The sequence below is a fragment of the Ascaphus truei genome, chromosome 2 (genome assembly GCF_040206685.1).
Source record: "Ascaphus truei isolate aAscTru1 chromosome 2, aAscTru1.hap1, whole genome shotgun sequence".
NCBI classification, from domain to species: domain Eukaryota; kingdom Metazoa; phylum Chordata; class Amphibia; order Anura; family Ascaphidae; genus Ascaphus; species Ascaphus truei.
In genome coordinates this window covers 171,557,653-171,583,206 of record NC_134484.1, presented here as the reverse complement: position 1 = coordinate 171,583,206, position 25,554 = coordinate 171,557,653, and the positions used below count along the sequence as shown (strand labels likewise).

Here is a 25,554-nt window from a genome sequence, read left to right as displayed (position 1 = left end):
ACAGTGTCTTTCTATATTTTTCTCTTATATACTGCACTGAGCACGGAGTGAAGAACAGCGCTGAGGACAATTTTTCTCCATAGAAGAAATAACTTTTAGTTCCACATTGCTGATTGTGTGTAATGCCCACCCATTTTCTCCTGAAACAGTCGGATCCATCCCCAGAGTAAGGTTTTCTGTTGCTGCTTCTGAAGGGATTGTAAGGAATCGGGGAACACGTCCCCTGCGGCATGTTCCCTCCTTACCTCCTGCTGCACAGCATCCCGCTGCAAGTGGTCTGAGAGCGCATTCCCTGTGGCGTGCTTCCTTCTTTCCCCCTGCTGTACAGTCTCCCACGTTCCTTACAGAGCATGCACGTGCACGGAGGGCTTTCAAGGTTCCCACAGAGCTTGGCTCCGCCCCTGCGCTTGTACCGGGCGGCCGCCCCGCGTGGTGCGTGCACCGCTCCCCAGCTGTGCGGCAACTGTAATCTCTCTCCCACCTGTCTCCTGCACCTCGCAGCCAATCGCTGCTTCTGCAGAGGCCGCATCTCCGCTCCTCCCCTCAGTCCTATATGTCCAGCTCTCCTATATATGCTCAGCCTTTCCGTTCATTCTTTGACTGAGCATAGTTCATTGTAGCCTTGTGTTCCCACGTCCCTGCCTTGCCTTGTTCCTGTTGTGGTTTAACCTTGTTGCTTGTTTCTCCAGTGTACCGACCCAGCTTGACTTTAGGACCTCTCTCTGGATTACCGACCCCGGCTTGCCTCTGACCACCCACACTTCTCCATCCCTGACTATCAGACTAACTACCTTTCTACTGGCTCCAACCCCTGGCCACGACACTCCGGACTCTGACTACTCTCCTGGTCCCTACCTACGACCTCAGCAAGTATCAAGGCTAACCCACTCTCTCCAACCCAGACCCGGCGATCTTGACTATCCACCCTCCAGGCGTGCCTCTGCTACTGTGGGTGCGCAGTTCTATACTTTCCCACCTCAGTACCGGGGTCATTTTAATCACTAAATTTGTTTGGTCCAATTATTTCCTTTTGTTACATGTGATCACTTCAGGGTTTTCTTTTTTTTATTCTTGGAGTTTTTCAATTTTTTATCCATGCAAAAATGTAGGGTAAATTATCTCAAAGTCAAACGGGTTCCAAATTGGTGCAAAAATAACAAGATTTGTCAAAGACAATATGCCACTGTTTTGAATATTTTTCGTTGATAAATCTGGACCTGTTTCATACATACCTGTATCACCCGGGTTCTTGCTCCAGGAATGTTTGATATATGACAACTTATTATTATGTACATGTATACATAGTATTTTGTCTGGAAGTATTCCAGAACAGTTTTACAACAACCTTATTGTGGTAAATCCCAAAATACTCATATTTTAGTAGATTGGATCTTGTTTTCTTAGTGTACAATAAATGACTATAACTGTGAATAAGATGGCGGATCAGCAAAAAAACTGGTTATGCAAGCAACTAATTAACTAACAGCTCTGTGTTAGCAGCGGCTTCCTACTGTGTGCTGTCAGACGGCTTAAGAGAACGCTGGTATGTATTGAACTTTGTTTCATATTTGAATGGAATACTTTTGTTCTGTGGTTGAAGTGCCTGATTTCAGGAAATTCTAAGTCTGTTTCAGTGTTTGTTTAGCTCCTTTTTCTGTGAGTTATACAATATTTATGTTCGTAAAAACAAAAAGGAGAGACATCTGCAGTACGTGGCCCTTTTCTTATACTGTAAATAAGAAGTCAAACGTGAGGTTTGTAAATATAGAAAGAAATGGGACCCCAGTTTGTGTCATTTAGGGAACCTCTGAATGGATTTAGCAGGCCTTACACAAAATGTATTTCCCTGCTTACTAACACAAATACAATGGGCATAACAAATATAGGATTTGAAATTATGGAATTCCCGAGAAAAAACATGTAGTGTCACGTTGTTTTGTTAAACTGAAGAAGAAGTGTATACAATTATTAACCAGCGTTACCAAGTTGAATATTTCTGTGTGTACACACTGTGTGCCGGGCTGCGGCATCGAACTCACAGCACCTCCGGCACTTCAAGATCATATGATTGTGTCATCACTGATGCGAACAGAAGAGGAGGGGGGGAATCCTTTTCTGTTCCCCTACCTGCAGGGCCGCAAACAGGGGGGGGGGGAATGTGAAATGTGTTTGTGGGGGGGGGGTGGCGGCGAGAAGGAGCAATGTGGGGAGGGAGAAGGAGCTATGTGGCGTGGGGGGGGGAGATGGATATATGTGGGAGGGGGGGAGAAGGAGCTATAGGGAGGGTAGGACAAGGAACTATGTGAGAGGAAGGAGCTATGAGGGAGGAGTAGGTATGGGCCTGGAAGGGGGGTGGTAGGTATGGACCTGGGAGAAGAGAGTGGGTTTGGACCTGGGAGGGGGCGAGAGAGTAGGTATGGGTTTGGGGGAAATAAGAATGAGCCAGCCAATGGGAGAGGGGGGGGAAGGGCCTGGGGAAAAGGAAGGCCTGAATGGGACCAAATGAGCCTACCGACAGGTAGGGGCCTAGCTGGAACGATGTGCTGAAAGAAGAGGCGGGTCCGTCCATGTGCTGAAGGAACAGGTGGACCAGCCCATGTGCTGGAGGCAAGATTTTAAGTATCCCCCAAGTTGCTCGGGCCCATCTTCTTGTCCATGCCAGCTGGGTTCCCCATAGCCACCGGGCCCGGCTCTCCCCACCTGTCAGTGGCCCTACCTGCAAGATCTTGTTCAGTGCCTTGTGCCTTATAGGAGCGCCTGACTCGATCTCTGAAAATAGGTACTAAACTTCAGTCAATACTTCCACGGATCGGTTCTTGTTCTAATAGTTTATTCAGAGACAATAGAAAACAAACTGCATCATATAGGTCTATACAGGCATTCTCTGTTATGATCGGAGAGCTCCATTTTCTGTTGGTATAGCTTTTAAGCAATCACCAGTTCTGCTTTCAATACACATAGATAAAACATTTAGACCGCATTCCTGGACATCCGCACCTACCCAAATATGGGCCTGCCCCAATTACTGAGCAATAGGTAGTAATACAATGACCGGTGCTTCTGGTTCAGGGAAACCTGTCTATAAATTCCTATTAAGTTAGAATAGATGATCCAAGGCACTGCGGATTTTCCAAAGGATTTATTGTGTCAGAACAGCACGACGTTTCAACCTTCAGCGAGGTCTTTTCAAATGACTGGCATAACAAACTAGTAAAAAGTCCATAATATATAGTCCAACAAACATGTGAATAAATTTATCATAATCCCCCCTAATTATCCCACGTGGTTCTTTAGCTGTTCTCTTCCTCATTCTGACAAGTGTGTAAGTGCGCCGATCCGGTCTCCAGTCACGGTGACGTCATCAAGCCCTCCCATCATCCATCATGGTTCCTGATAGGTCCTGAACTCTTGTGAGATTTTCTTGTCGTCGACGTCATGGCAGGGGGATCTGGTCCTCTCCTCACTCGCGTCGCCTTTTCCTCCATTCCATCTTCGCGAAGGAAGCAGTGTAATTGCGCATCGATACGCGTCCTCCAGATTCCACAGTGGGGATCATGGGGGGGGGGGATTAAGCCTGGCATGTAGATACATCGTCACATGTGGGGAAGGTGGCTGTCACATAAAAGGAGAGAGATTAGAATAATCCGTGAGATAACACACCAAGTGCCACTATACCCTAAAGAGATCATTAAAAAATAATTTAAAAAAACAGAGCTTGTTTCTTTTCTTATTTTCATTCTTTTCTTAGGTCATTAACAGCACCCACCTTAGTCTCAAGAAAAGGCAATAGAGCAGTGAAGAGATCAGCAGCAGCATCTTGATGGTCTGTGGATGAGAAAAGCATTGTGCAGACATATTCCATTCAGCTGCTGTCTAAAAAGCAATTAAGGGACAAAAAAATCATAAAGTCCTCTTGGGAAGACTGTGTCCAATGTAAACTTCCAAAATGCTTCTCTTTGTAATAAAGCTTTGTCTTTATCTGAGCCTGAAAATGTTTTTTGCACTTCCTCAATCCCCATAAGCTTTAAAAAAGCCACAGTGTGTTTATATTCTGTGCAATGTGATATCAATACTGTCTCCTCTTTCTTACCATTGATCTTGTTCCCGTGCTCTTTGAACTTTGTCTTTAACATCCTGTTGGTTTTACCAACGTATATTAACCCACATGGGCACTTTATTAAATATATAACGTTGGTGGAGGTACATGTGATCCTACCCTTTATTTTGTACTTCTGACCATTTCTAGGATTGAAAAATTAATCACCGGTATTGAAGCTGTTGCTGACAGAGCATCCAAAACACTTATAACACCCATGCCTTGGGTTACTCAAGAAGTGTGATGTAATGTAGTATTGTATTGTATTGTATGTCTTTATTTATATAGTGCCATTAATGTACATAGCGCTTCACAGCAGTAATATACGTGGTAATCAAATAAATAACAGATAACATAAATAACAGATCATGGGAATAAGTGCTTTAGACATTAAGGAAGAGGAGTCCCTGCCCCGAGGAGCTTACAGTCTAATTGGTAAGTAGGGAGAACGTACAGAGACAGTAGGAGGGAGTTCTGATAAGTGCGTCTGCAGGGAGCCAAGCTTTATGTATCATGTGTCCATGATTATCCAGTGCTATTCATATGCTTCTTTAAGCAAGTGTGTCTTAAGTTGGTTCTAAAAGGTGGATAGAGAGGGTGCTAGTCGGGTACTGAGGGGAAGGGCATTCCAGAGGTGTGGGGCAGTCAGTGAGAAAGGTTTAAGGCGGGAGAGGGCTTTAGATACAAAGGGGGTAGAAAGAAGACATCCTTGAGAAGAATGCAAGAGTCTGGATGGTGCATAACGAGAAATTAGGGCTGAGATGTAAGGAGGGGCAGAAGAGTGTAAAGCTTTAAAAGTGAGGAGAAGAATGGAGTGTGAGATGCGGGATTTGATCGGAAGCCAGGAGAGGGATTTCATGAGGGGAGATGCTGAGACAGATCTCGGAAAGAGTAGAGTGATTCTGGCAGCAGCGTTTAGGATAGATTGAAGGGGTGACAGGTGAGAGGCAGGAAGGCCGGACAGCAGGAGGTTACAGTAATCAAGACGGGAGAGAATGAGGGCCTGAGTCAGAGTTTTAGCAGTCGAGCAACAGAAGAAAGGGCGTATCTTTGTGATATTGCGGAGGAAAAAGCGACAGGTTTTAGAAATGTTTTGAATGTGAGAGGAGAATGTGAGAGAGGAGTCGAGTGTGACCCCTAGGCAGCGTGCTTGGGCTACTGGGTGAATGACTGTAGTTCCAACAGTAATGTGGAAGGAGGTAGTAGGGCCAGGTTTGGGAGGAAGTATGAGGAGCTCTGTTTTAGCCATGTTGAGTTTAAGGCGGCAGAGGGCCATCCAGGATGATATAGCAGAGAGACATTCAGAAACGTTGGTTTGTACAGCAGGTGTAAGGTCGGGTGTTGAAAAGTATATTTGTGTGTCGTCAGCATAGAGGTGATATTTAAACCCAAAAGATGTTATTATGTCACCTAGAGAGAGTGTATACAGAGAAAAGAGAAGAGGTCCCAGGACAGAGCCCTGGGGTACCCCCCACAGAGAGATCAATAGAGGAGGAGGAGGTGTTAGCAGAAGAGACACTGAAAATACGATGGGAGAGGTAGGATGAGATCCAGGATAGAGCTTCGTTCCGAATACCAAGAGTATGGAGAATGTGAAGGAGAAGAGGGTGGTCCACGGTGTCAAACGCTGCAGAGAGGTTGAGTAATATGAGCAGAGTGTAATGACCTTTGTCTTTGGCAGCATGGAGGTCGTCAGTTATATAAGTGAGGGCTGTTTTCATGGAGTGAGCAGTGCGGAAGCCAAATTGTAGAGGGTCTAGGAGAGAATAGGTGTTGAGAAAATGGAGCAAGCGAGAGAATACAAGACATTCAAGGAGTTTAGAGGCAAAAGGCAGGAGGGAGACAGGTCGATAGTTAGAAAGACAGGTAGGGTCAAGCTTGCTGTTTTTGAGTAATGGTATGACTGTTGCATGTTTGAAGGAGGATGGAAAAGTTCCAGAGCAGAGGGAGGAGTTAAAAATGTGTGTGAGCGTAGGGATTATAGTAGGAGCAAGAGGTTTTAGGAGAGGGAAGGGAATGGGGTCAAGAGGGCAAGTGGTAGAGGGAGAAGAGGCGATCAACAGCGACACATCCTCCTCCGAGATAGTGGAAAAAGAGTCAAGGAAGGCAGGAGGAGAGTTAGGAAGAGGTGTAGGATGGGAGGAAGAAACAGAGGGGATGTTCTGACGTATGGATTCCACCTTTTCCTTAAAATAGTCAGCAAAGTCCTGAGCGGAGATGGAGGAAGGAGAGGCAGCTGAGGGTGGTTTGAGTAGGATATCAAAGACAGAGAACAGTCGGCGTGGGTTAGACTTGTGCATGTTGATTAGTGAACAAAAGTAGGCTTGTTTAGCTTGCGAGAGGGCAGAGTTGAAACAGGATAGCATAAATTTGTAGTGAAGGAAGTCTGCGAGAGTATGAGTATTTCCTAAAGAGGCGTTCAGAGGAACGAGTGGAGGAACGCAGCATGCACGTGTGGGAATTTAGCCAGGGTCTAGGGTTAGAAGGGCGAGTGCGGCAGAGAGAAAGCGGGGCATGTAGATCAAGAGAGGAGGACAAGGCAGAGTTGTAGTTCCTGACCAGGTTGTCAGGGTCTGTAGCAGAGCTGAGAGAGGAGAGGGAGGAGTGTAAAGTGGACTCAAAGTCAGGTAAGTGAATAGAGCGCAGGTTTCTGCAGAACCGGGGGGGTAGATGGAGGTGGAGAAGGGGAGAAGCGAGATAGAGAGAATGAGATGAGGTGATGGTCAGAGAGAGGAAATGGGGAAATGGAGAAATCGGAGAGGGAGAAGTTTTTAGTGAAAACCAAGTATAAGTAGTGGCCATCCTTGTGGGTGCTGGCTGCAGTCCACTGTTGAAGGCCAAAAGAAGAGGTTAGAGAGAGAAAGCGGGAAGCCCAAGGGAGAGAGGGGTCATCAATGTGGCAATTGAAGTCCCCAAGGAGAAGAACAGGGGAGTCTGAGGTGAGAAAGAAAGAGAGCCAGGATTCAAAGTGAGAGAGAAAGGCAGAAGGGGGATGAGTAGAGGTAGGTGGGCGATAGATGACCGCAACGTGGACAGGGAGAGGAGAGAAGATCTGGACTGTGTGAACCTCAAAGGAGGGAAAAGCAAGAGATGGAGGAATAGGAAGAGTTCGGTAACGGCAGAGAGAGGAGAGCAGGAGCCCACGCCTCCACCCCTGCCATCAGGGCGCAGAGTGTGGGAGAAGGAAAGGCCACCGTAGGAGAGGACAGCTTCCAAAGCAGAGTCAGACTGAGTGAGCCAGGTCTCAGTTATAGCAAAGAGAATCAGGGAGTGAGAGAGAAAGAAGTCATGCACAGAGAGGAACTTGTTAGAGAGGGAGCGAGCATTTCAAAGGGCACAGGAGAAAGGGAGAGAGGAGGGAGGGTGGCAGGGGATGGGTATGAGGTTTGAGGGGTTAACACCAGAAGGAGTAGAAGTTGTATGTGGGAGGCGAGGACGAGAGCAAGTAGAAATAAGGCAGGGACCAGGATTGGGAGAGATATCCCCAGAAGCAAGGAGGAGAAGCATGGATAGAAAGAGGATGTGTGAGGATGATTTGTAGGGGTGTGTTTTAGTGCAGGAGGTATAGCTGTGTGGTGACAGAGGGCACATGTAAGAAAGGAGTTCATGTGAACTGAGAAGTGGGGAAGAAAGGAGAGATGGAGATATATGAACAGAGTTAGAGACATAAGGAGACTGGTAGAAGGAAGTGCATAATTTGAAAATAAGTGAGGTTACAGCAAATATAAAAAAATAAAGGTGGCATCACAGCAATAGTTAAGTGTTGAGATGTGCAGTCTAGGATAGATGATATCCTCTTTTCCAACGTTGATAAAATGCAGGAATGAGAAGCAGTAGGTGATGTCCACTTTTCCACTTCTTTTTGAACTTCCTTTTTAAACCCCAAATTTACTTGAAACATTTCTACTTAGTCGTCTGCTGAGATAAGGATATCTTTTAAATTTTGCCCCCTTTGATGCGGAAATCTTGGTTGGTCATTGAAGGAAGAGCCCAAAGACTTATCCATCTGAAGCACAATCCAGTGTTTGCAAATACTGTTTTTAATAAACTTACTGGCAGTCGTGTATTTGCTTACAATGTTGATCCTCTCTGTATTTTTCTCCTGATGTGTAGTTATTATCTCTTTATTAAATGCCTTATCTATGATTGATTTGTTGTGCCCACGTAACATGAATCTTCTCTTAATGTCTGTCAGTGTCTCCTCCAGTGAGAAGGGTAACATTTTTATAAAAGGGTCTGGATGAAAATTTGAAGCGTGTAATGTGGAATTTCTGTCTGTGGGTTTACAATAGAGATCTGTGTATAAATGATGTCCATCATAAGAGATGAGTACATCAAGAAACAAAATCTGGGTGGGACTCCAGTTATTCGTAAAGTGTACTGGTGTTGGGAGCAGTTCAATGTAGGAGAAAAATTCAACCAACTCCTCATCTGTTCCACCTCAGATAAAAAACACGTCGGCAATGTACCGACAGTAAAAGATCATCTTACTGTAGTACTCAGTGTTGTAAATGTATTTTGCCTCAAAATCAGCCATATATAAGTTGGCATAGGATGGTGCGACATTACTGCCCATGGCACTACCCATGATTTGTAGGTAATAGTTGTTTTCATACCTGAAATAATTTTTGTGTAAAATGAAGTGCAATAGTACAAGGTTAAAGTCAACAGGAGGTTGTGTGGTATGTTCTTTTACTAAAAATTTCCTAACCGCATCTATGACATTGAGGCGGATGATCTTTTACTGTCGGTACATTGCCGACATGTTTTTTTATCTGAGGTGGAACAGATGAGGAGTTGGTTGAATTTTTCACCTACTTTGAACTGCTCCCAATACCAGGTCACTTTACGAATAACTGGAGTCTCACCTAGCTATCGTTTCTTGATGTACTCTTCTCTTATGATGGACATCATTTATACACATTACATCACACTTCTTGAGTAACCCAAGGCATGGGTGTTATAAGTGTTTTGGATGCTCTGTCTGCAACAGCTTCAATACCAGTGATTAATTTTTCCATCCTAGAAATGGTCAGAAGTACAAAATAAAGAGTAGGATCACATGTACCTCCACCAACGTTATACATTTAATAAAGTGCCCATGTGGGTTAATATACGTTGGTAAAACCAACAGGATGTTAAAGATAAGGTTCATAGAGCACGGGAGCAAGATCAATGGTAAGAAAGAGGAGACAGTATTGATATCACATTGCACGGAATATAAACACACTGTGGCTTTTTTAAAGCTTATGGGGATTGAGGAAGTGCAAAAAAAACATTTTCCGGCTCAGATAAAGACAAAGCTTTATTACAAAGAGAAGCATTTTGGATGTTTACATTGGACACAGTCTTCCCAAGAGGACTTAATGATTTTTTTGTCCCTTAATTGCTTTTTAGACAGCCGGTGAATGGAATATGTCTGCACAATGCTTTTCTCATCCACAGACCATCAAGATGCTGCTGCTGCTGCTGCTGCTGATCTCTTCACCGCTCTATTGTCTTTTCTTGAGACTAAGGTGGGTGCTGTTAATAACCTACAGTAAGAAAATAATGAAAATAAGAAAAGAAACAAGCATTCTGTTTCTTTTAAACATTTTTTAATAATCTCTTTAGGGCAGGCCTGCACAACTCCAGTCCTCGAGGGCCGCAAACAGGCCAGGTTTTCAGGATATCCATACTTCAGCACAGCTGGCTCAATTAGTCTCAGTATGACTGAGCAACTAATTGGGCCAGCTGTGCTGAAGTAGGGATATCCAGCAGGGAGCTTGTTAAATGCAGCTAGACAACCAGTCTCCACCTGGCTAATCAGACAGCTAGAAAAGCCTCCTACTGGGAACTGACAGGGAGACTCCTCAGCACACAGAATGACTGTGTGCTGCCAGCAGGATACCAGGTACGAGACCTCTATTCCAGGGTGCACTGAACCCGGGAACTCGCCGGAGGCTGGCCTCACAAGGACACCAACCCAGACCTAGACCCAAAGACTGACATGAAGGGCCCCCTGCTTTCAGGTACTTATTTTGGACTTTCAGGTCTTAGGTTGCAAAGAGGCATTTCCTCCCAGACCTGCAGATAGGGACTGGGGATGTGAGTTAGTCCTTACAAAGGGATAGGCTGTTAATTTCTTTGTGTATATATATATATTTCCTTAAACTATGTAATTTAAAGTGACGGGCTGAATAAAAGCCATTGTTTAATTTCCCCAAATCCATCTCCCTGGTCGTACCTCTGCACATGTCTCTTACAGTCCTCCCTAAACATAATGACAGGGCAGCCTTATTCTTCACTTTCCCATAACATTATTCTTGTAGATAACAAATATGCCTCATTATATTTCTACGGCCCCTTTGTCCAATATGGCCTTGTACTTTCTCTGCCTACAGATAATGAAGTCTTCCTTTCTTACATTAATTCTCTGCTATTTCTTTAGTTAACAACTTAGGTGCTGAGTATGCAGTTAGTGTGACTACAGACAATATGGCGTCTCTTTTGTTCAGATTGAAATCCTCCCATCTTCAATCTCCCTTAGAAAAACGAGCTCAAAAGCCATGACGTCGCCACCCCATCATGGGAGCCCATGGGTGCCAGACCTCAAAATGTGGTGGCTACTTCATGGCGCACTCAAAGAGTTGAATACAACTGAAAGGCGAAGATGCCCTACTGCCAAACCACACTAATCTTACTCACAATTTATTGTAATTGTAACAGTGCACGCCCATGTAGCCTGCCAAAAAAATAAACCTTTTTATAAAGAACTAAACAATCTAATTGGGTTCCTTGAACAAATATAACCATGCTAAAAGCAAATATTTGGCTGCTTTTATTTATTAGAAAATGAATTAGAGACTTAATTTCATTTTGCATTTTCACCCCTTGTAAATAAGAAAAACATGTTTTGGCCATCTGTCTAATACTGCTGGGGAGTTCTGATTTAAAGAAATGCTGGGGAGGAGAGACTTTACTTAAAAAAACAGTATATTTAAATGGTAAAGCAGCTCAGATGCTTTGGTACATTCCAGTTGAGTGATATGTACAGTATATCTGACCAAGGCATACGCTTCCTTCCCCATAATTTAAATTTTCTCATCAAGTACATACACTATTCCAAAATAATTTACAAGAATAGAACATCCACAATTCTATTAAAATACATTGTAAATAAATCATAAAATCCTGTTATACAAACATTGTGAAAGAAGGATCATTCTGAAATGGAGATGCTCCTTTAAGTAACTTCACTTTTAATAGGCTCACTATATAATACAGGGGTTGTATAGCCTTGTCCATTCTGTGAACTGGACAAGATCTTCAAAGCCCTTTTCCCTGGGGAACCTGCCCAACATACTGAAGCTATACCAATTATACTTTCCCTGACACATCCCACCCTAAAAACAGTCCCAGCCAATCAGGTAGATGTTCGTTATGCGATGTCAGCATACAAACAAGCTCCTGTATATGTCACCTTTGACCATGAAATTACCGCAATTTTTAATCTGTTCTAATAACAGCTCAATTCAGATCAGTAGCAGTTATTCACTGGACCATGAACTTATCTCCACGTGCTTAACTTTAAAAGGCTCATGGGCTCTGCTCAGCCTCTCCCACTTATCTTGAAGAATCCTGTAACAGGACTTCTCCTTTTCTTGCCAGAGAATCAGCAGAATTGTCAGGAATGCAAAACTGGCAATAGATGTGATAGCAGAAATTGTCACATAGATCCTATTCTGTATAACACACCGAATACATATTTCTTATAGATGGATATAAAAGAAAGTTTATTGACGAGTTACTATTGACTTCCTTTTTAGCAAGTCATATCCCCCTTTATTAAAATCAGACTCCTCAATAAAACAAAAGGGATGCGTGTGTGAAGAGCACACACAGAGATCCCCACTAGGGCGCACCACAGACCTGAGGTGAATTAAATCATGGTCCTTTAGTGCGCAGACACATACAACATATAATAGTTTATTAAATGACTAAATAAAAAACTATAAAACAATGAAGTCCCTAGTGCTACTATGGTGCCAGTACCTACTTAAAGGCTCTGTAACAGACCAGGAGGTAAATACGGGGATAGTACATGATTGACTCTAACGTTTCACCCTTGTATGAATCGACTCCTCTTTGATGATTCCTTGGGTGAGGTATTAATATACCTATGTATAAACCCTAAGTTTATAAGAGGAGATAGATCTAGAGTTAATGCTTCGTATAACTCTAGATCTATCTCCTCTTATAAACTTAGGGTTTATACATAGGTATATTAATACCTCACCCAGGGAATCATCAAAGAGGAGTCGATTCATACAAGGGTGAAACGTTAGAGTCCATCATGTACTATCCCCGTATTTACCTCCTGGTCTGTTACAGAGCCTTTAAGTAGGTACTGGCACCATAGTAGCACTAGGGACTTCATTGTTTTAAAGTTTTTTATTTAGTCATTTAATAAACTATTATATGTTGTATGTGTCTGCGCACTAAAGGACCATGATTTAATTCACCTCAGGTCTGTGGTGCGCCCTAGTGGGGATCTCTGTGTGTGCTCTTCACACACGCATCCCTTTTGTATAAGTACTTATGCCTGGCAGCACGCGACCGAAACCATTTATCAAACACTAAGGTTTTGAGCGAGGCATCCCTATCCTCCTCAATAAAACATTAACAAACTACAAGCAGAAAACACAAAACACAAATCTATTCAGTTTTTTTTTTAAGTTTCAACACAATATCAAAGGGGCGTGTGGATTTATATGGCCCAATGTGTATCAGAGAATACTGTAACATTCTTTGGGTAGCTGTCACTGTCACTTCCAATCCATGTGCTTTCCACAGCAATTAACTGTAATGTGGCCCCGGAGGACTTGGTGGTAATGTACATTGCTGTATTAAGCTTTTTCCCTTTCCTATTATTTTGCAGATAGCGATACCTTTTAGTGAAAATACATGAGTTCTTCACAGATTTAATTAGTATTTAAAATCTCATATTTATTTCATGTGTCTACTTCTAAGAAACTTACCTGTGCTTTTTGTGGAATTCATTAGTTGTTCATGAACCTCACAGCTCAGAAACATGGTTTACTATTTTATTTTTAGCAGGAAATGGATGAGCTCGCTTATGCTCTGTTATCTCACACTGGAGGCTCCTGTGCATTCCCAGAACAGTATGAATTTATTGTTAAAAGGCACTTCCAAATAGTGTATCTTGAGGAATTTTTAAACGATAAGGATGCATATTCCCAAAAGATACAAGTTATCCTATCATGGTTGCACAAGCCTAAAATTGACCGCGAGCTCCTGGAGTCTCTACCGAACCTGAAAGTCATTGGGAGTGCTGGAGCTGGGGTGGATCACCTGGATCTACAGCTTATATCAAGCTACGGCATTAAAGTGACCAACACACCACATGTGGGAGATGACGCGACTGCAGACGTGGGAATGGCTCTGATGTTGTCGTCTGCCAAAAATATACTGGAAGGTAACACAAACTACTATTCAGAATCATATATATTTTAAAGGTGAAACCTACTCATTACACCCACGTATAGCTAAAAACAAATTATAACAGTACTGTATGTACTACAAGACTTCTTCAGTGTCAGAGTACCTGCAGCACACCTGTGTAATGTATCACCGGCTCTCTGGCAGTGAAGGTTTAAGCAGCTCAGGGCTTAAGGAATAGTATTTACTCTTGTAAATTAGGCCCCAGTGCAGTGTAAATGCCCAAGTCTCAAATTAGCTAATTATATTGTGTGCATTTTATCTTACAGGCAACCGAATTGCATGTTCACCTGAAACCAGTCATTTTGATCTGAACTGGGTGGGTGATGACATCACAGAGGCTACACTTGGCATCATTGGAATGGGAAGTATTGGCTACAGTATTGCTCTGAGGGCTAAAGCTTTCAGAATGAACATTCTGTACCACAACAGGCAGAGGAGGTGAGGGGCACACGACGGCAACTAACCCTTTCCCGTCCCTATTGTATGAGTACTAATAATAGACTTTGTTATTCAAGGTATTCCACTTTATACCGCATAGAATTTACCCAGCACATTTTCACTGAACAAGACTATTTCAGCTACCATGTATCATTACTATCTGACCAATAGATGGCAATGTATGATAAATAGCTGTGTTTTAGGCTGTGGCCTGTAAGCAGAGGCCCATGTTATATATGATATAAAGATGAAGGGAACTGTTCAAGGCTGTTTTTGTAAACACTTTTGTGAATTGTCATCAAAATCTCAAAATGCCAAACAAATTTACCTCATGGATTAATGTTTACAAAACGTCTTAATCCCAATCAATGCCTTTTTCAAAATACCTGGTTGTCACATGATATGTGAGAACTTTAATCATAAAGTCCTGTGGGGAAATGAATGTGGCACTCAAGGTTACTCCTAACAGCATCCATAGTAACCTCTGTGCAATGCTTTTATAAATGTGCAGAGCGAGTTAAATTCCACAATAAGGGAAAATATTTGTGACCCCCCCATTGGAATTACTGTATTCACTTAAGGGGTTAAAGGCTTTAGATGGTTAACTGTATGGGTTACTGCAGTGTAATGCCCCTGTCCCAATCACATGGTACAGAGTGACTGGGCAGAAACCGACCCACGCCCACCTTCTAGAAGATGTTTAGCCCATCACCTGGTACAGGATATTAAGTGTGGCTCCATTTCCCTATGCCTAAGGGAACTACGCTGGCAACTACGTGTGCTGCTGTACCTGTTTACTCACAGGTGGCCTAATCCCAGGGTGAGCTCTTTCTCCTTGCGTGCAACGCCTCCACCTATGAGGGATCCCAGTGTTGGCGGGATAACCCCTCACAGGAACCAATAAACACTATACAACTGAATATAATATAACTTCTTTACTGTACACAATATAACCATAAAGCACACCGTATGATACACCAATACAATAACATGAGTGGTTCACCCAAAGTACTGAGGGCACCTAGAGCCCCGGTGTCCACACGAGCAACCCACCCCAAATTGTGAGGTAGAGCTAGCTTCCCTCCCCCCCCTCCCCCTGTGATGTGTAAGTGCACGGTGGTAGCTCCCTGGTCAACATCCCAAACCAGGGAATACTTGGCAAGGGGTTGGATCAGGTCCCACGCAGCAGGCCTCCAACATAAATCCCCTCACACCTTACAGATGGTGGTCACGTGCGGTCTCATCCAAATGCCGCAGGTCACCACGTGGACATCCATCCGACGGCGCAGTTTTGCTGGTGGTGGATCTCTAAGAGTGAGAGCCCTTTCTAAGGCCTTCCCTACAATACTCTAAGCAAGGATCGGGGCCTAACTTGGGACTTAGGGCAAGCTCTGGCCTAGTCCAGGGGCTTACTTGCTCCTTGGACATGTCTTGCCTCCTTTCTGGCTCTCTCGGGACTGAAGCGTGGGCTTTCCGCGCACTGAGGATATCCTGTTCCTCCTCTCCTCAGAGCCGTATTGGATGGGACAGTCCCATGTGATGTTTTCCTCCCCCCAGAGGATCCTGGGACTTGTAGTCCTGCGCTGCATCTGCGGAGCTGTCCTAAAATGGCTGCCACACTCTGGATACTGCGCATGCGTGCCTCGCCACAATGCGCATGCGCACCTAACAACATGGCCGCCCCCACACTCCCGATCAAGCGGGGGGGGGGGGGTGTACTAGGCTACATAAGTATAAATTCTAACCGCTCTCACTGTAGGCATGGTGACCTGTGATGTCACAAATAGGTATATGTAGAGTTGTAGAAAGTTCTAGAGGGAGGTTCTCAGGAGAAGTGTAAGAGATAAGGGATCTCATTCTACACAGAGTATGTCCTGTTTAAGTATGGAACTATATGTGTAGGGATGTATGATCACCTATTGTTTTTTACAGTTAGGGAAAGTGTCCCTTATTTTAGAATAGGGCCATACCAGAAAGGGGAGGTGTATGCCAGTCCATAAATGGGGAGGGTGGGTGTGGTACTCCACGTGATGTCCATTTAATATGGGCCTCAAAATATCACCATGAAGCTGCTCAAATAACAGGTTCACAAGCACACGTACATCCAATAGTATGCATGGCTCTGCACTGGGTGACAGGCTATTTAAAAAAAAAAAAAAATTATAAAAATGTTTTAGCAGGAAGTAATACATTGAGAGTTACCTCTCGTTTTCATGTATGTCCTGGGCACAGAGATAAAAATACATGGTTACATTAAAAGAACCGGGTTATACAGTCAATTCACAGACATTTCATGAACAGATAGAGTTGGAAAATTCTTGTGAATTTCAGATTGAAAATAGAGCAGCTTTAACATCACTTTAACATCAGCGAATAGCAGCAAACAGCTCACACCCTTTGGCTGCCCTTCGGCTGTGCCAAAGGCCATCTGCCTTTGGGGCAACACAGATGTACCCTGGGGTGGTTAAGATTCAATGCAGCTGTGAACACAAAGTTCTTTGTATCCTCTTGGCTCATTAACATTCCAGTGGGTGGGGTTGACGTTTCACAAAGTACAAGCAAATGTTAACCCTTAGTAGCTCTTGGGGAGCCACATCAGGCTATGGATCCTCGTGAGAATGCCCCCCTGTAACCAGGTCCCGGTGGGATGTAAGAAAGCCCTGTCTGCTAGACAAGGGAATGCAATATCAATAACACAAATGGTGACAAGCAATGTGCCTTTTTGGAATGCTGCATGCGCACCCAAAGATGAATACGACTGATGTCTAATGTGAATAAAGAATACTTTTTGTGAGAAAAGTTCATGGCGCCCATCCTTTGTCAGCACTGCTTAAACTCCCAGCCAGCATGAACGCCAGCACCATGAGAAAGGTAAACAGAGGCCCTGAGCACTATTTGTACAACGATAATATACCTTAATGTGACACTCCTTGTGAGCCAGGTAGGAAGGGTTACATACAGCATTTATTTCCTGTTCTCCATGGCACCGGGCACTGTAGGGCCAACTCTTTGTGCATGAGGTGCTTGTGCTTTAAATGCCCACGGCCCTTGTTGAATGGGAATTTAGACTTCATGGTAGATTTCCCCCTTTCGGTTCATAAGCTTTCCTTATGCATGTGATGACCCATTGGGATATGGTCTCCTTGGATGCTGCTTGTCCAGTCCTAAGTTCCTGTGGGAGGATAAACTGCCTGACTTTCTGAAACTCTGTACTCGGTTGAGATATGTTTTTAAACCTCACAACAGAGAGATTGTGTAGTACAGTACTGTACTTCTTTTTTTAGTTCCCTGTTTTGGGCAAAATAAAGGTTATATAATCTCCTGGTTAACATGAAATGGGGATACGACTTGAGACAGGAAATTGTAAACTGGCCGCATTACTGCCTTATCCTGGTGAATGGTAAGGAACGGTCCCTTGCAAAATAGAGCTTGCAGCTCCCACAGTCTTCTTGTTGACATTAGAGCGATGAGGAACGCCATTTTCCATGCCAACAGCTTAAAGAGATCTGTCATAATGGTTCAAATGAATGTACTGTCGGGGCTTCTAGAACCAGAGTGAGGTCCCTTGATGGAATATTACACTCGACTTGTGGTCTTAATCATTTGACTCTTGCAAGAAACAAATGACGAGGCTCTGACACTAGGTTCCTCACTAGCAGTGCCAACAATGCAGATACTTGCACTTTTGATTAACTCAGGCTTGGTCCTCTGTCGAATCTTTCCTGCAAGAACTCTACTAATGCCTCTGGGTTGGGGGAAAAACAAACAACCAAACCCAAAAAACTCTTATATAGTCGTTGAAGCAAATCCAAATTCTTTTCTTGCTTCCAAAAGGGTCTGTATGGTTCTGACGACCCTTTGTCTCAGGACTTGCCACTCAATTTCCGGGCCACAAAGGCTAGTTTCTTAGGGTTTGGATAGGTCATGGGACCTTGATATAGTAACCTTTGAAATTTCGTCAAATGCCAAGGAGTGTTGCCATATGTACTAGATGGGCGAACCATGGTCTTGTTGGTCAGTAAGGTATTATTAGTATTACCTCTGCCTCGTCTACCTTTATTTTCCTCATTATCTTCGCAATAAGAGGAATTGGAGGAAAGAGATATGCCAGTTTGAAGTGGAGGGCATCTATCTGCATTGCGCAGTGAAGAAATTACTTTGAGCAGTAGTTCACATTTTTTCCAATCGTCGACCTCTGGATAAGGTTATATTTCTATGCCCATTTTCCTTACTTCTGGTATTAGGCGTGTTAGCATCTTTGTGATGGTTCCTGGTGAAGTCGCTAAACCAAACAGAAGAAATATGTACTGGTAATGCTTGTGATCTACTGGGAACCTGAGAAACATCTAATGCTTTCTTGCTACCTCCTTGGTGTCTACTGATCACATCCAATCGTAGGGTTTTACTTTTTCGATGGTGTTAGGCGAGACCATTTTGAACTTTTTTACTTGCAGGTAAGTATTCAGTTTCCGTAGGTGTAGAACTGCTCTGTGACGCCCTCATGCCTTTCTTACCAGAAAAAAATCCTAGAATATATACCTGTTTCCTTTTGTTCTTGAGGTACTCTTTTTATCACCTTTACCCGCAGTAGGTCTCTTAAAATGATATTAATTTCTTTAGTTTCTTCTTTTGTATGAGGACATCTTGACATTATAAATATGTCCTTTCTTGGGACCTTTTGAATCTCAAGTGGTAACAATAGTAAAGATGTAAAGGACCCACCTGTCTTCGATTGAGTCCGAGCAGCCCTGAAATGAATTAATCTTCCAACTGGAGACTGCTGGACTACTTGATCTTCATGCAAACTTCCCTCTGGCAAATGCAGCTCTTCCTCTGGGACTTTTTTTTGCCTCTCCAAGATTTGCTGCCAAAATTGTCTTCCCAGATGATATGACCTTGCTATTCTATATTGTGTTCTTTCTGACTGATGAGATTGCAACGCTCGCGCTGCCCACACACAAGACAAGACCCCGGCACTGAGGTGGGAAGGCGGATAGTTTAGCATAGCCGCGTCTGGGTTGGAGTGTGTAGAAGATGCGGTATACTTGCCGAGTTCCGGGATTGAAGAAGACAGGCTAGTAGGGGTCCATAAACTATGGTCTGGGATTGGGGAGAGCAGCGTAGTCCGAGTCCGTATGTCGTGTTCAAGGGTAGGAGATATCGCCGTAGTCGAGGGTATGCCAAAGTCCAAAATCCAGAAGGGTCCACAAACAAGCCGAGTCGGTACACAAGAGGTGCAAATGAGAGAGCACTGCACAAACGAAGTGAGCTTCATGAGGCTACATAGGATTATACTGAGCAAAGCGTGGGAGGAACCAGGAAGTATTTAAAGGCAGGACAGACCAATGGGGACAAGGGGAGGAGTAGAGGCGCGACCCCAGTGGAGCAGGGATAGGCTGCAGGTAACAAGGCAGGGAGAGACTTGCCACGCAGCTGGGGATCATTGCACGTCATCGCGTGTGCGCGCCGCGTGGGAGAGACGCGCGGCGCGTGCAGGAGGCAGGACCAGGTTCCGTGCAGCAGCTATAAGAGCTGCGGGTGCACGCGCGCTCTGTAATGAGAGCAGGGGAGCGCGCATGGGCAGGAGCAGTGGCCGCGGCGGCAGCAGCACGTCGCAAAGGACGTTTTCCCCGATTCCTTACAGAGATTAACATAAATTGAGTAGTGTCCGCCACCCAGTAATTTTCTATCTGGCTTTCCATCACCTCTCTCATAGCCTCATGTTTACCTGCTGCTTTAAGGCAGTCTTTGCAGAGTTTCTTAGCTTCCAATGCAGGTTTATCACAAGTTAAACATACGCTAGCTTCAGGAACTGTATTGACAATTTTTTTTTTTAATTCTGCATAAACACTTACTTTCCATCACTCCTGTAACTAAGGACTCACCCTGTAAATTTGGATAGTAACCCTTCGTTTTCAGCAGATTCCATCGTCATGTATTCTCACAGCTTCCTCTAGATGAACTGCAGTTTTCTCTCTACAAAGCCCCATGCGGCTGAGTGGCTCTTTAAATTCAAAGCCATCGCTCCTTCTCGTTTCTGATGTCATCATCAGGTCTCCAATCAAAGCACTGAAGTTCGGCTGTGCACAGGAGTGGGCCTATGTGCGTGTGGCAGGTGGGAGCCCTGTTGTGCTCTCTCACAGCTGTGTTAGGAGATGTGTCTGCTGTCTGCCTCAGTCGCAAGGGCCTCCGACAGCTGCCGCCCACGGTTCTGACGTCAGAGCTGCAGGAGGAGAGAGAGGATGAGAACCTCCTGGATTTAACTGCACTAGTTGCCGTCTGGCGAGTCCCCTTAAAAAATAATAACAAACTCCACTCCTAGCTGTAGGACAGGAAAGTGACTACCTGCTGAAAGTAAGAGGGGCCTTTTATGGTACGTACAGAAAAATTACATTTCCAGTTCTACTCAAGGTAAGGATGTAGTGAACCCTACGATGCCTACAGCAATATGGTTCCAGGAAAAGAAAATGATGGTAAGTTGGCAATACATTTTCTTTGTACAGTCTATGTTACATACCTACACTTTTCTCAATTGCCAAGAACTTATTCTATAAAATACTGTACAAAGGAGAATCATTTGGATCGCAATTTTGTATTAATAACAGTCCTTTTTCTGAATGAATTAATAAAAATGTGGCCAGGGTTCCCCTTCGTCCCCACTAACCCCGCTTACCATGACTGCTGCAGTGGGAGATGCGTGCGGCGCGTGACTGCTGGAGAGGCAAGCGCATCGCCAAAGGCTCCCGGCGGCTCCCGGTGAAGGGCGCCACCATCTTGGACGCAAGTGCGCATGCGCAAGGTGCCGCACATGCGCAGGCAGCGGCCAATAAGGGAAGGCTCCACGCAGGGACTACATGTCCCATGAGCCTTTGGGACAAGAACACATGGTACCCAACAGCCAATAGGGCTGCAGCTTTTCCCCTGCTTGCTATTGATACATTTGGTGCGCTGCACGCCAGTCGGAGCTGGGACAGGATAAGGGTAGGGTTTGCATGTGCAGCTGTTTGTGGCACCTGTACTAGGCCAGAGACCCCCTTAGGCCCCAGCTATGCCTCGACTCTCCTTTGTAACGGTATGCTCACCCCAAACAAGGCGTGATCGCGGGGCCGAGGTGGGGATTAGATAAACACCAACCCATAGCCACGTGGAATGTAGATTGGTCGAGGTAGCCGGGTCGGGGTAGGAGAAGTCAGGATGGTCAATGATACTTGCCGAGGTCTGGATTGGAGATTTACGGATCGTTGCAGGTACTTAGCCAAGGTCTAGATTGGAGAGGTATGGATCGTCGTGGGTAAACCGGGTCAGGAGTGGAGAGGTACCGAATCCAAAAGCAAGTGGGGTCAGGAACACTGGTCAAAGCAAGACAGGCGAGGCTCAGACACGAGGCAGGACTGTAGTGAACACAGCGCACATACACAAGGTTATGCTCAGCCGATGTGCCAAAATGCAGGCTGAGCATATATAGGGAAGATAGTCCAATGAGGAGGATGCATAGTCCTGAGTAAGCTGAATTGTGTTTGGCTGCTGGAAACAGCACAGGTGTATCCCATTATACAGAGGAGTGAGGAAGCTTCTGCGCGCGTGCCGCGCATAGGGTGTGTGCGCTGCACGACGGTGACATCACAGTACAAGCGAAGCCTGGAGGCGGGACCAGCGGGGACAGCATTTAGAGCCGCGTGAGAGCCACGTGCGCTTCTACAAGGAACACTGGTGTTCGGATTTAGACAGAGTGATAGTTTTGTTTTTGTAAGTTCAATTTTTTGTATTTTATATTTGTAGAAATAATGCAACAGTTTCATGTACATGTCAAGTTACCTCCAGTTTTTGGCTTGATCTATTTTCAAAATAGTTGTTTACTGTACTGCTAAATCTATGTATGGAAAACATGGGGCTGAGCTGTTCCTGATCTAGTTTGCAATATCTGGCTGTTAAAATAAAAGCTACTCATTGGTCTGTGAACCATTACTAACTGTATGTGTATGTGTAATATATATATATATATATATATATATATCATGCATTGTGCATCTTGTTACATTAGGAAACCAGAAGAAGAACTGGCGGTCGGGGCCCTGTACTGCAGTAATATGGCAGACTTGCTGCAGCAGTCTGATTTTGTGATGCTTGTTGTGAACCTGACACCGGAGACCCACAAACTGATTGGAAAACAGGAGCTGCAATTAATGAAGCCCACAGCCACTCTAATAAACATCAGCAGAGGTATTGTGTCTTAGTGCGGCAATGTATAAACCAATTTTGATTTGTTCTGCAGCAAGTTTTAATTTTTTTTATATTAACTAATAAAAAAATGATGCTGAGGTAGAGACGGAGTGTGGATGTGAGTGGTGCACATATTATATGTGACACTAAATTACAAGCATGTGTCACGTTTGTGCATCAGAAATGTGCCAAATTGCCCTATCACTTTTTTGTATGTGTAAAAGACAAATGCATGTATGTATGTGTAGCACCTGTTCGCTCACTATAAGTGAGATCATCCGGCTACCTGGTGTTGCTGGTGAGGTGCATGCCTGTTTAGCTGGAACAGGAGGCTCTGAGTGCTCCACGGTGGTGTGGGGAGATATCAGGACAGGTTTTCAGGGTGGTTCATCTCTGGTTACAGCACTTCCAGCCAGCGAGGATCCTGAGATGACCAGGATGGTCCATGCTGGCAACTTCTTAGTGACCCAGACAGTGATCCACACATATGGATGGTTCCATTATTCTTTGTCACATTGCAGAAGTCACAGCTTTAAATCCCTGACAGAGAACCTCCAAGGCTTTTAGACCAATATAGGCCCCTTCTGAGCCCCTCCTGTATCCCCTCCTAGGATACAGGGTAGATGACACCCACTACACAAGGGGAGGGAAGAGATCCCTGACTTCAGGGAGAGTGTCAGTATATACCCAGGGGATGGGCTTGTAACCCTGCCCCATAACAGGGCAGGGAGTAGGATAGATGTGATGCTCCAAAATTGTGACCAGTCCTGTAGTATGAGTATCAAAATGTATAAATCCACAATGGGTTAATCCAAAACACGATGGAGTGCCCCCAATAAGATTAATTGAAAACTGGTGGGAATATCAGTGGAGTCAGCCAGACACTCACACGATTATAGCATAATACCACCCAACCAGTACAATATAAATTAATGGACAATGCCCATAAGAGGAGGAGATAGGATTAAACAGTTAGATAGACGAGAGTCTTATTGGATTTTTACCTTGAGAACAAGAACACCCCTGGACATGAACATTGATTGGGATCTAAGTCACTTTTATGAGCATTCTTCATGATTTTTTTAGAACATTAAAAGTTAGTTCACTATTTCATTTTTTCAATAATAGTTTTATAATTTTTATAATTTTTTACATAAAAAATTCTTTCACACAATTTTTTTGACACTGTTGTCCTTGTTATAACCAACACGTAAATCTTAATGTAATTATATTTAATTGTTACTTTAGATACTATATATTGCTCCCAATCAATGTTCATGATTATCTTCCTAAATATATAATGTATTTTTTATACATATGTATTTCCCTGCCAACAAGTGTATAATATTGTACAATAACTTGTTATATATCAATGTATTCCTCCTTTAAATAGTGCGGGTATTCAAGCTTAATGTCATATAGAGATTATTAATACTGAACTACAAATCTATAACTTAGATATACAAGGACAAAAATCTTCTACTTTGCTTGATCAACACTATTTTTCTTTCCTCTGATAAACAAGGTGTTTTAATTTTTGCCATATGTAAAGTAACTGTGTTTATATACCCAATTCAATATCTTTCAAGGTTTTTACCTTTAAAGTAATACAGTGGGATAAATGGTAGGATTATTTATTATTTAGTGATGTAATTGTTATAATAATTATTTATTTAGTGGTATATGCATTATATGTTCACTATCCATGAGTAATTATTGTTTTTGATCATCCTTTTTGTTCCACTTATACAGTATATTGTTACGTAGGGTTGCTGCTAGTATTGCAATTAGTTATCCGTTTTTAAATTTTACTTTTTAATACATTTTGTATAGTATTGTTTTGTTTAATAAAGATTTTGTTTTGTAAAAAAGTGTTTCATGTTCTGTCAGGCTACTGAACGTGACATGACGTCAGCGCGACCACGTATTGTGTCGCGCGCTGATGACGTCACTCAGTGGGCTGAAGCGTTTAGTGCAAGATAGGTTTTGTGCTATGCCCAAGCTGCCCGGCCTGTAGCTGCGCGCACACCTCTCTCGCGATCCTGCGCATATGCAGGTGACTGGGATCAGTCGCCGTGACTCTGCGCACCGCGGGAAAGTGGCGCGGCATCCTATTGGCTTACAAGCAGTTCGGGTAAGTACAAATAAGCAGCTTTATTACACTGTTGTCACCTTGATAAAGTACCTTGAGTACGAAACGCGTAGGTGCGTTTACCTGTCCATTTTTTGTATGTTCAGCATGCAATAAATTCAACTATATTTTTTGTTACTTCTGGAGTGGCCTGGCTGTTTTCTTTTCCCTGCATGGACTATACAGGACTCCTTGGCTGTGCTCTATCGAAGCTCTCTATTCTTTTGGATCCATAACGGGGCAGGTCTGATACAGACAGGCATCACATTAATGACATGTGACCCAGGCAGTATCCTCCCCAGGATGACACTCTGTGGTTGTTGTAAGGCCCGCCCCTGGAAACAGCCAGTGTATCCAGGCTGCAACAACAAGCTAGGCCTTCATGAGAAAATGAACCCCTCACATTGCCTGTACCTAACAGGACTTATACTGTGGGGGCCCAGCAGAAGAATAGCAGCCAGAGGCTATGCTGTATATGTATATATTTATTTATGTGGCACGCACAATGTACTCAGCATTTCACAAGAGGGGAAATACAGTACGGGACATTAAATACAATAAGTGCCAACAAAAACAGACATTCGGAAAGGAAATCCCTGCTCTGGAGATATTACAATCTAAGGCCTCGGTTACAGTGGAAGCGCCTGCAGCAGGAGGATTGGATTGGTCCTCCTCTTCTCAGGATTGGTCCTCCTCTTCTTACGATCACATCGTGGCACTTTAAAAAGAGGGAGAGCTGAAGAAAATGATGACGTCACAGGACCCTTGGAAACTGAGGACGCAGGATGCATATCCGAGACGTAAAGCACAGACGAGGAAAGCCTTACTAACTCACAGGATGCGTGAGAAGCCCCCAAATAATAGCGAGATGAGGAGGACCAATCCTGATAGGGCAGATGACGTCAGATTTAGCCGGAATGCGGAAGAAGAGGACGCTGGAACGCAAGCACTGATAACGCTTCGCAGAAAACAAGGGAAACAAAGGAGTCCAATCAGAAGCTGTGATGATGTCACTGACACGCAAAACCGGAACTGAGCTCTCACGAACTGAAAGGAATAAGCATGTTGATCGGACTAATCAGGGGAGACGGATTGGGGTCAGCTGGGGTGATTTCTTTACCTGTTTTCACCTGTTGTATTGTCTTTGGTTGGGGGAATATATACT

At 44.0% G+C, this 25,554-nt stretch overlaps 1 protein-coding gene across 1 annotated transcript in view; it reads left to right on the top strand.

Annotated features, from left to right (window-relative positions):
* The first annotated feature begins 13,197 nt into the window (after positions 1-13,197).
* LOC142486966 (putative 2-ketogluconate reductase) overlaps positions 13,198-25,554 on the top strand; it is a 46,450-nt gene continuing 34,093 nt past the window's right edge. Inside the window, exons 1-3 of the mRNA XM_075585547.1 lie at positions 13,198-13,574; positions 13,867-14,038; positions 22,080-22,258. Of these exons, the coding sequence (XP_075441662.1) occupies positions 13,199-13,574; positions 13,867-14,038; positions 22,080-22,258 (727 nt within the window). The 5' untranslated portion in view covers position 13,198. The remainder of the gene's footprint in view (positions 13,575-13,866; positions 14,039-22,079; positions 22,259-25,554) is intronic.